At 38.7% G+C, this 11,751-nt stretch overlaps 1 protein-coding gene across 1 annotated transcript; it reads left to right on the top strand.

The window, feature by feature from the left end:
- The first annotated feature begins 5,544 nt into the window (after positions 1-5,544).
- LOC121262815 (protein SMAX1-LIKE 4-like) lies at positions 5,545-10,350 on the top strand. The gene is made up of 3 exons (XM_041165426.1): positions 5,545-7,168; positions 8,316-8,529; positions 8,724-10,350. Exons 1-3 carry the CDS (start codon positions 5,877-5,879, stop codon positions 10,275-10,277), a joined length of 3,060 nt encoding a protein of 1,019 aa, XP_041021360.1. The 5' UTR covers positions 5,545-5,876; the 3' UTR covers positions 10,278-10,350.
- Positions 10,351-11,751: the final 1,401 nt, after the last annotated feature.

Genomic DNA, 11,751 nt, shown 5'->3' with positions numbered 1-11,751 from the left:
AGCAACATCAGGCCGTGTAAGAGACAAGTATTGAAGGCTGCCCACAGTGCTTCTGTATAGGGTAGGGCCGAAAAAATCAGGGTCATCAGTGAGGGAAAGATGGGTGGATGTAGCCATAGGGGATTTTATAGGTTTAGCTAACTCCATGTTGGTTCTTTTGAGGAGATCACAGATGTATTTGGTCTGAGATAAGTGAAGACCATCTGAGAGGGGATTTATTTCAAGGCCTAGAAAAAAAGGTAGAGACCCCAAGTCTTTTATAGGAAAGGATGAATTTAGAGTAATGATAACTGAAGAGATATCATCTGAACTAGAACCAGTAAGAATGATGTCGTCTACGTAAACTAAGAAGTATAAAACAATAGACGAATGATTGTAAATAAAAAGGGAAGGATCAGCAAAGGAAGGGGTGAAACCAAGTTCAAGAAGTCGGGTGCTCAATTTTGAGAACCACGCTCGGGGTGCCTGTTTGAGGCCATAGATGGCCTTGTTCAGACGACACACATGGGAGGGGTAATCTGGGTTGATGAAGCCAAGTGGTTGAGTCATGTACACTGTTTCTTGAACATCCCCATGGAGAATGGCATTGTTAATGTCTAACTGCCGAAAGGACCATCGTTCAGAGACAGCTATGGAAAGGATGGTGCGGATGGTTGTGGGTTTAACTACTGGACTAAAAGTTTCAAAGAAATCAATACCTGCCTGTTGATGGAAACCTTTGGCCACCAAGCGGGCCTTGTGTTGATCAACCGAGCCATCAGAGAGTCTCTTGGTGCGGAAGACCCATTTGCAACCAACCAAAATTTTGATGTCAGATGAGGGAACTAAGGTCCACGTATTTGTCTGCAAAAGAGCTTGGAATTCATTAGACATGGCTTGGCGCCAGACATGGTGTTTTGCTGCCTCAGTATAGGAAATGGGAGAATCAGGGATGGAGCTGGTGATGGTAAGATAACTTTTGGGAGGTGGCCAGAGCACTGTACTGTCGGTGAACTGTCGAGGTCGAAGGGAATTTGTTTTTGAGCGAGTGATTATTGGTGCGGAAGAAGAAGAAATTTGCTGCGATTGAGAAGCAGAGGAAGACGAAGATGAAGAAGGGGAAGTTTCGAGAGAGGCAGGGGAGGTAGGTGGGCTTGGTGGGGACGGGGGCCTTGAAGGGATATTTTCGGGAGAAGATGAGAGTGTTGATGGTCTTTGGGAATTTAATGGCCTTGAGAAATTTGGAAAATGAGAAGGGATGGGTGGATTTTGAAAAGTAGAAGGAGAGGTGGGGAGTGGGCCCAAAATTGATGGAAGAGGTGTCGAATTTTGGCTAGGATCCGATTGTGAAGAGATGGATTTATTTTTGAAGGGAAAAACCTGCTCGTAAAAAACGATGTCACGAGAAATATACAGGCGGCCAGTGGGTATATGTAAGCATCAATATCCTTTGTGAGAATCACTGTAGCCGATAAAGAGACATTAAGTGGAACGTAAATCTAGTTTATGACAATTGTATGGTCTTAGATGAGGCCAACAAGCAACGTCAAAAACTTTGAGAAAGGTATAATCTGGAGATTTGGAAAAAAGTTTTTCAAATGGTGATTGAAGATTGAAAGTGGGAGTGGGGAGATGATTTATTAAGTACACGGTAGTATGGAAGGCATCTGCCCAAAAGAGTTGTGGTAACAAGGCGTGGGCCATAAGTGCTAGGCCCATTTTGACTATGTGTCAATGTTTTCGTTCTACAGCATCATTTTGTTGGTGTGTGTGAGGGCATGAGAGACGATTAGAGATACCTTGCGATTGAAGAAATTTTTGAAGAGAACGATATTCACCGCCCCAGTCACTTTGATTGGATAAAATTTTGGAATTGAAAAATAACTCAACATGCTTTTGGAATTGAATGAAAACAGAGATGACATCGGATTTTTTTATTAAAGGAAACCACCAAGTATAACGAATGAAATCATCTAAAAAGGCTACATAATAGCGAAAACCATCTCTTGAACTAACAGGGGCAGGACCCCATACATCAGAGTAAATAAGTGTAAAGGCTTGGTGGAATGTTGATGAAGATCACAAAAGGGTTACTGGGAGCTTTTGGCTTGGCGACAAGCTGGACAGATTGATGAATGGTCACGATGGGAGACTGGTAGAGAGTGAGTTGAGATAATTTTCTGGACAATTTGAAGAGAATGATGCCCAAGTCGTGAGTGCCACTGAGAGGATGAAGTGCGCTCGCCGACAAGAGCTTGAGGTGGAGATGGCAAAGCTGAAAAGGAATAGAGCCCGTCACGGGTGGTACCACGAAGGAGGGGAGTCCTTGTCTTTGAATCCTTCATAATAAAATGAGAACCGTGAAATTCAAAGAAAACAAAGTTGTCAACACGAAATTGTCTTACAGAGACTAAGTTTTTGGTGATATGGGGCACATGCAGTAGATTTTTGAGAATGAAAGAACGGGAAGGAGTAGAAAAGACAGAGTCACCAGTGTGAGAGATTTGTAGTGCCGAGCCATCCCCAACTCGAATTTGATCATTACCACCTTAAGGAGCTGAGTTCATGTTCAGGTTCGCAAGGTTGGAGGTGAGATGGTTTGTGGCCGCAGTGTCGGGGTACCAGGCAAGATCAGGACTGGAAGCTGAGGTTGTATAATTTGCAGTGAGAGATTTGGGTGGGTCACTTTGATATGCATGAGCAAAACGATGATAGCAACGTAGGGCAACATGGCCAATTTTTCCATAGACTTGGCAGGTGGGTTTTGAGTGAGGAAGAGAAGAATGAGATGGTTTGGAGGGATTATAAGAAGAGTTCTGAGGTTGAAAAGAGTTTGAGCGACCCCTGCCACGACCACGGTGGCTTCCATGAAAATTGCCTCGTTGAAAACCACGGCCATGGGAAGAGGACAAAGAGGTGAAGTTCGCAGAGAAGTTTGTGGGGGTGGGCAGATGGTTTGAGTGAGCCAGACGACTTTCATGAGTGAGTAACAGGCCTTATATCTCTTCAGGGGAAAAAGGCTCGATGCAGGCGGTAACAGAGGTGACAAGAGCATCGAAGTCACTGTTAAGTCTGGCAAGCAAATAGGATAGAAATTCCTCATAGGATAGAGGGGATCCAGCTGCGCTCATGGTGTCCGAAAGGGTTTTGACTTTTCGAAAATAGTCAGTGACCGAGCTTGAGCCTTTTGAGACTGTGGCAAGCTGTTAACGTTGTTGAATGACTCGAGAGTGAGATTGAGAGGTGAAGAGTTTTTCCAGAGAGAGCCAAACATCACGGGCTGTGGTGTAACCAACAACCTGTGCTATGAGATTATCGGATAAGGATGAGATAAGAGCACTTAAAATGAGCTGGTTAGTTTCGATCCATGTAAGGAAATCTGGGTTTGGTGTGATTTTATCGAAAAGAAGGCAAGGAGGAGGGATACCTAACCCATCAACAAAGTGGAAGAGACACTAACCTTTAAGGTATGGGATCATCTGAGCTCGCCATATAAGAAAGTTTTTATGGGTGAATTCGATAGAGACTAGATGAGATAAATAAGGAAGAGGGGCGTGGAGGGTGGGTTTGGTTTGGGGATTTTTCAGACGCCATAATGAAGACGTTTGTCTACAGTGGCTATATAGCTTTTGGATAATTAATGCTTCAGCGCTAGTACAGAGATATGCCATGCATAGAGATCAATCTTTATCACACGTACGGAAGTTAACCCGTACTGTTTTACAGGCTGAATTTGTCCTTATATAGCAATACTGGGGCTGAGATTCTGAGAAGGTATAAACGGCAATAAGAAAACACAAAATAATTTAAAGGCAATTAATTAGTACTGGACATGAAGGTACGGGCGTGCATGGTTAAAGCTTGGTAGTCCAGTTGCACGGAGTTAAAAAAAGTTACGTACATGAGCTTGCTCATACCCTTACTAGTCGACTCATGTATACGTACGTACGTAGATCGACCATATTATATGTTTCCTGGTCTACAAAAATAATAAACCACGATACACAAATCTTACAGCCGGAACAGTTATGCGAACGCAATTAATCCTTGTCCATTAGAACGTCATAGCTAGCTTGATTTCTGCTTAATTTAATTCCTTTATTCGTAACAAAAGATCACAAGTTATATTTATAATTAAGTGGATGGTTGGAAATAAGATATTCAGATGGGATTATAAGAGGAAATCTAGGTCAATATTATAGTCTCCACATCTCTTATATATAATATATATATATATATATATATGAGCAGTCAATTTTGTATATTTTTTATGCATTCTATTAATATGATTAATTGTATCATTTTCTTTAAATATAAAATAATTATTTTAACAAATTATATCAATAAAATATATATATATATATATATATATATATATGTAAAAGTCACAATAGGTAAGAAATAGAGAGAGAGAGCCAATAATGCCATGCAGGATAGCCGACAGATCAGGGTTGCTTTTTGGTACTTTGCGAATAAAATTCTGTCTGTCTACGAGGATTGGTGTGAAGAGAGAGGCTCTTTTTTTGCCAATAATATTGGACATGAATATATAAATATGTAAAATTTTATATACAATTCTATTATTTCATTAAGTATAATGTAACATATTTATTATTATTAAATAATTATTTATTATATATTTTTTTATTATATATTTAATAATGATGAATGAGTTACATACTACTTACTATAATCAAAATAAAAAAAAAAAAAAAGATAAAAATAGTGTGACAATATGACGAGAGAAAAAATGTTTATTTTCTTTTGACATTTTCCTTCTTTATATATATATATATGTATGTATATGTGCGCGCGCCTGTTTTTATCATTTAAGAAAATGAACATTTTTTCTCTCGTCATACTGTCACACTCTACTCTGGCTTATTTCTACCTTTTCCCTTTATTAATAGTACTTTTTTTTTTGAAATTCTGCTGGCCTTGTCTGTGATCTATTAATTCAAAGGTTGATGTGGAAAAGGAGGGACGCGCTCTGGAATGAAAATATTTTGAATTCAGGGTCCCATTTGCATAAAAATAAATATTGGTTTTGGTCATCTTAAAGACTTAAAAGAAGTGTAGGATCAATAGATCAAAATCTTCTTTTTTCAGTTTTTCATCATCATGGTGAAAAATTTATCTGATAGGTGCAATATCATGCCATCGTCGAGGTTCTACTATATAATAATATTGGTTTTTGCAAGTCCCAAAAAAAAAATGATTATTAAAAGTAACCTTTATAGATTTTAATTGTCATCAAGCCAAAAACCAAATGAAACGTTAATGTATTTTTCAATAGAATAACATCATGATTAGTCTCATTTATAACAAGATAACTAGAGACGAGCTGTAGTACTTGAAGCTAGCCAGATAAAATTTACAAGTACGTACCAAGTATTTGAGGATCGATCACCTCGATCCCCTCCTGTATAGTGGGATTATTTGAAGATTTATAAGTTTGATAGATTTAAGTGTATAAACGAAAAGAGAAAAATAAGCAAATTTAAATAAATAAATAAATAAAATCAACGATGAGATGTATAAAGTAGGTAGTTTGTTCCAGTCTGGTTTTTCTAAAGCCGGGTTAAGCTCCTAAAACTCTCGAGGCGCTTCTTTCAAAAACCTGACTATCATCCATTTCCTGATCTTAAGGTAGTGTGATATCATTCAAGCTATTCTTGAATCCTTGGTGATTACTTTTTTATTCCTTTAAGCACAAGGAGGAAGGAAACCTTGCTCTTTATTTTTGAAAAAGTGTTTCGGGTTAGAGTGAGCAGGGAAGGGGTGGTGTTGAGGTAGGAAAAAAGATCAGAAAAGAAGGAAGAACAAGAAGTCTAGTCCTCAGAACAGAAAGAGCTCTCAACAAGGGGGTGGTTGGGGGGGTTGGTTTTGGTCAAGTGATGCGCTCAGGAGCTTGTGCAGCGCCGCAGACCCTCACAACAGAGGCTGCTTCAGTCTTGAAGCACTCTCTCAGCTTGGCAAGGAGGAGGGGCCATGCTCAGGTCACTCCTCTCCATGTGGCTGCCACTTTACTGAGTTCAAGGGCCAGTCTATTAAGAAGGGCTTGTCTCAAATCTCAGCCACGCCATACATCACATCCTCTCCAATGCAGAGCTCTTGAGCTCTGCTTCAACGTGGCTCTGAATAGACTGCCAACCACGCCTGGTCCTCTGCTACATGGCCAGCCCTCTCTATCGAATGCTCTCATTGCCGCACTCAAAAGAGCACAGGCACACCAAAGAAGGGGTTGCATTGAACAACAGCAACAACAACCACTTTTAGCCATAAAGGTTGAGTTAGAACAGCTTATCTTATCCATCTTAGATGACCCTAGCGTCAGCAGGGTTATGAGAGAGGCTGGGTTCTCTAGCACTACTGTCAAAAACAACATAGAGGACTCTTCAGCCACTTCTGTGTTTCAGTGTTACAATAGTTCCGGTGGAGTTTTTTCTTCACCTTGTTCACCTTCTCCAACTGAAACCCAGAGAGATATCGTCCACCCTAGCGCTTTCTGGCAAACCCATTTCTTGACTTGCTCTTCCGAACAAAACCCAGGTCTCTTCTTCCCTCAAAAGAAAGTTCCAACCAACCCCATCACAGGTTCAGCCTCTTCCAAACAAGATATCAAGTTGGTCTTTGAGGTCCTTCTGGGGAAGAATAAGAGAAAGAACACTGTGATAGTTAGTGATTCAACGCCTATAACTGAAGGCCTAGTGGCGGAGTTAATGTCAAGGCTTGAAAGAGGGGAGGTTCCCGGAGAGCTGAAATCAACCCATGTCATTAAATTTCAGTTTGCACCAGTTGCACTAAGATTCATGAAGAAGGAAGATGTGGAGATGAACCTTTCAGAACTGAAAAGGAAGCTGGTTTCTCTTGCATCAGGAGGAGGTGGAGCGATTGTTTACACTGGTGACCTGAAATGGACAGTTGAGACAACTTTTAATGAAAGAGAAGGAGGATTCTCTGGTGGAGAAATGTCAGGTTATAACCCCGTTGATCATCTCGTTGCCGAAATAGGGAGGTTAGTCTCTGACAATGGTAGCTCAAAGACAAAGGTATGGCTATTGGCAACTGCGAGTTACCAAACATACATGAGGTGCCAAAAACGGAAACCCCCTCTTGAGATACAATGGGCTCTTCAAGCCGTTAATGTTCCATCAGGTGGACTTGGTTTAAGTCTCCACGGTTACAGGTTATATCTTGCTCTATATTGAATCTTAATGCCTTTATCCATTAACAGTATATACACACAATCCTCCATAGATGATTCCTTCTTGAAGCTTTGTGTTTTGAGTAGTTTTGGTCGGGTTCAGTCAGTCTTACCCTTTAGCCAGAACCACTGAGAAAAAGTATGGCTAGCGAGACGGACATGAACTACTGTTCTGTTTTCTTTGTTTTGTCGGCATGTAGCCACGGGATTTCAACAGATCTAGAATCCGGATTAACAGCTTTTAAAAACTGATAAAAAAAAAAAAAAAAGGTCTCTAAGGTAGGTCTTTTATTTTTTATTTTTAATTATCTTTTGTTTTGAGGGCTTTTCTTTTTAAGAAAAATAAATACTATTCATAACTCTTTAATCACGCCTTTTTTTTATAAAAATTTTATTCATTATTATTTTTTATTTGTCAATCATTTAATATCACACTAAAAAAAATATTAATATACAAATATACATCTATATATATTATTTAACATTAAGGTTTGTAATGAGTTCGATCCTTTGATTAATTTGTCTTCACCAATTTTTAATTATTGGTTATCGCTTTCACAAGTGTATATGTCAGGATTAGGAACAAACAAATTAATTATATATATTATATATATAACATCTACAGTAGTTCGAGTCCCTTTCAATGTTTCTTTTTTTTTTTTTTTTTTTTAAAACAAGACAGTATCCCAATTTTATCACGATCTAAATCCTAATAATATATATTGTGTGTATATATATATATATATATATATATATTTTTAAAAAAAACGAAACATTGAAAGGGACTCGAACTACTGTAGATGTTACAATTATATGTTGAGTTCTTAATTACGGGATTGGTCGAGAGCAACCTTTTAGATGGGGCTCGGGTGGGGGGGACACAGGCTCCTTTTCATGTGTCCACTGGTGGTACCCTTTTATTCTGCTTGAATACTTGAATCAATTTGAACATTATTCCTGAAGCTGAAACCATGAGAACTCAACTCGAAATTAGATTGTAAAATATGTTATATTTTCTCCAAAATTATGTCATTTAGTATTACTTCAGTATGTACAGTAATTTTAACTACGTTATATATATTTTGATTAGTGTGTTGACTGATTTAAAATTTTTCATGTATGGTTGCAGTGTGCTTGATTCAAATATGACATTCTCCCAGAACCCATATGATCAGTTGCTGGAATTAAAGCCATTTAGTTGCAAGGAGGAACTAGATAGGCTCGCATGCTGTGCAGAATGTGCATCCAATTACGAAAAAGAAGCCAACTTGTTCAAATCTAGCCAGCAAAAGCTCTTGCCTCCTTGGCTGCAACCTCGTGGAGCTGATCAAGCCCGCCAAAAGGTAACAAAAGTTAAGTTTGACCTTCCATCTGTGCTGGGTTTAGATCAGATAAACTGAAACTAGCTAGTTTAAGGGCAGTTTCATGGAGGTCTGGTCTCATCTGCTTGGAATATTCAATTTTATGCATGAGATTTACATTTGGGCATCTCTTATGATTGGGAAATTTATACTAATCTGCACGATTACATGCACAGGATGAATTGATGAAGTTGAAGAGAAAGTGGAACAGAATGTGCCAGAGCGGTCAGCACCAGGTCAGGCAGGATCAAAGCGTAATAGGGAAGAGCTGCTCCTATACTTCATCCTACCCCTGGTGGCCAAGTCAGAACAGACTCTTCCCCGACTCGAATTCGATTTCCTTCGCTAATTCAACTTTGAAGTCCGCCAACAGCACCAATCACGTGCCTCGATTCAGACGACAACAGCCTTGCACCATTGAATTCAATTTCAATGGCGGTACCGAGAAACAGCAATCAGCGGAACCGAGCTTGCACTCTCTTAAAGACAACGATGGGAAGGAATTGAAGATTACCCTCGCTCTAGGCAATTCTATGTTCCCTCATTCCACAAAATTGGTGGAGCAGAAAAGTGAACGAACAATGCAACTAGCTGACACGTATAAGCTGCTACAGGAGGTTGTGCCATGGCAATCCGAAACCATTCCTTCAATAGCCGAGGCCTTGATTGACTCCAAGCTGGCAAAGCAGGAGACGTGGTTCCTGGTTCAAGGGGATGACTCCACAGGAAAAAGAAGGTTGGCACGAGCAATTGCAGAATCCATTTTCGGGTCTGCTGATATGCTCCTCCACATGAACATGACAAAAAGAGATAATGAATTGACCCCAGGTACTGAAGTCCTTGCGAAAACTTTGAAAAACCATGGAAAGCTTGTCGTCTTGGTGGAAGATGTTGATCTGGCTGATTCCCAGTTCATGAAATTCCTAGCTGATAGATATGAAACTGGAAAATTCGGAGAATCAAGCAAAAGGGAGGCAAGTGTGGGCCAGACAATATTCATCCTGACTAATGGTGGTTCCACGAGCTATGAAGATAAGAAAAACCAAGAATTTGTTATCAAGCTGAGCCTGGAAACTAATGAAAGAAAACCTATTTTGGTGACACCTAATGTAGATAGAAAGCGAAAGGCCGAATGGGACTTGTCAAACTTTGGAAAGAAGGAAAGGGAATATGGATCTTCGGTGGCAGGGGAGACAGGCAACAGCAAGAAGGACTTATCGAGGCAATCGAGCTTTAATACGCTTGATCTGAACATAAGGGCTGAGGAGAACGATGAAAGCGAGGACAAACAAGGGGAGCATAGCCCCGTTTCGAGCGATTTGACTCGCGAAACCCCAACCGATCCCCGAAGCAGGCCGCATGGATTTCTTAAGTTGATCGAGAACCGCTTTGTTTTCGACCGAAGCCCCGCTAGGGATAGAGAGATGATAGAGCTTATCTTGTCAAAGATCAAAGGGTCGTTCGAGGAGGTTTGTGGGAAGCAAAACGTGGAAAGTTTCAGCGTAGAAGAGAGGGTGTTAGAGGAGGTGTTAGTCGGCTCTGCTTCTTTTCCCAACAGTTTGTTTGAGAAATGGCTGAAAGACATTTTCCAAACGAGCTTACGAACGGTCGATTTTGGAGGGAAGAAGGGTATGGGCGTTAGGCTGTGTTTGGATGGCAAAGAAGATGGGATTTTGGAGGATGGCTTCTTGGGTTCACGTCTACCTAAGACAATTCAAGTTTCTTACTAATTAATTAAATTTGGGGTGGGTTTTTTCTTTTTAATATGTGAAGTCTTTTTAATATTACTGCTCATTTTCCTAATAGGATCATGTGTTTTTTCCCTCTTGCCATGCCATCATTTGAATTACTTTTTGTCTTTTTTTTTTTTCTTTTTTTCTTCCACATATATAGGACTCTCGGGGCAAACGTTGCCTCATTAATCCAAATTAAGATTTCTATATTCAAGGATTTCAAACCTTAGAAACAAAAAATAGGATGCTTTTTTCTAAAAATGGTAGAAAACATGACCACTTGGGTCTAAAACATGACAACCTTAGCATTACTCGGCTGATTATTGCTAACAATCAATATAACAGCATGCACATAGGATCGATGATCATTGATCAAGATAAGTCATGGCTTTCAAAACTAGTATATCTCCCTACATAAAGGGTCTCAATACTCAATTTCTATGTAATTTCCTTGTGATCAACTTAGTATCATGGCATCCAATCGTATTTTAAGTCATTACTGGGAATAAGTTTGGAATTGGGCTGGCAATGTGGGCTTCGTCTTGGGCTGGAGCTGATTACTGATTAGGGCAGATCTGGCCCAGATCCAGAGTTCTTTTAAAAGACATGTGATAGACTCACATGAACAGTATAATAATAAACAATGATACACTGATGATCTTTTATATTATATGATATTTTAAAATGAGAATATTTCTATAAAATTATGTTATTTTTATAAATTATTTTATTAAAATATTTTTCATTTAAAACGTAATTATATAAAAAATTATAAAAAGAATTGTGACTACCACTGATAGAGGGGAGAGTAAACGGACAAGCACATAATTTTTACTATTCATTTTCTGTCTGTTTACTTCCCGTAAAATAGTTCTCAGATTCCAATCATTCTCGATAAGTTTAAAGTTTCACATTAATTTTTTTTCCTTTTAACCAAAGCCAGAATCATTTTTATTTTGTAAGCAGTGCCGGGAATATTCAACTCCAGAGTCCAAATAAAAAAGAGTTCTGCTACAGCTATCGAAAAAATAGTTCGAATTAGGCTATCGAATAGTCTATTTCAATTTTTTATTTTTATTTATTTTTATATTTTTTTAATCATCATAAACATTTTTAAAAAAATAAAAAAATTTCACAACATTATTTAAAAATATTTTCTTAATTACTAAATAAATAAATCATTTGAGACACTTTTTAAATCCCGAATTCAGAATCAAAGCATTTTTCAATAAAAAAATGAGGCAAAAACGATTGGTCATGATTACTTGAGAAAAAAATGGCTTGATCATAATTTGTTAGGTGGACCACCTAACTTAACTTCTAAATCTAAAAGTTTTAATTTCAAATATATTCCAACAAAAACTACCATTAACAGAAAAACATGGACGGGTAATTAAATCTTATATTAAAGTTGGATTAACAAATGGGTATGGGTCAAAACTCAAAAGGCTGCATTTTCTTCTTTTTTTTT

Source organism: Juglans microcarpa x Juglans regia, chromosome 4S (assembly GCF_004785595.1).
Source record: "Juglans microcarpa x Juglans regia isolate MS1-56 chromosome 4S, Jm3101_v1.0, whole genome shotgun sequence".
In the NCBI taxonomy this organism is placed as follows: Eukaryota; Viridiplantae; Streptophyta; class Magnoliopsida; order Fagales; family Juglandaceae; genus Juglans; species Juglans microcarpa x Juglans regia.
Note: the sequence above shows the minus strand (reverse complement) of the source record. Positions and strands in the feature narration are given on the sequence as shown.

What these genes read in the sequence shown, in the direction of transcription:
- LOC121262815 (XM_041165426.1), top strand. Translation starts at nt 5,877, where the DNA reads ATGCGCTCAGGAGCTTGTGCAGCGCCGCAGACCCTCACAACAGAGGCT. An exon ending in TTAAGTCTCCACGGTTACAG is followed by an intron (nt 7,169 to 8,315) that starts GTTATATCTTGC and finishes GTATGGTTGCAG; the next exon opens with TGTGCTTGATTCAAATATGA. An exon ending in CTGATCAAGCCCGCCAAAAG is followed by an intron (nt 8,530 to 8,723) that starts GTAACAAAAGTT and finishes TTACATGCACAG; the next exon opens with GATGAATTGATGAAGTTGAA.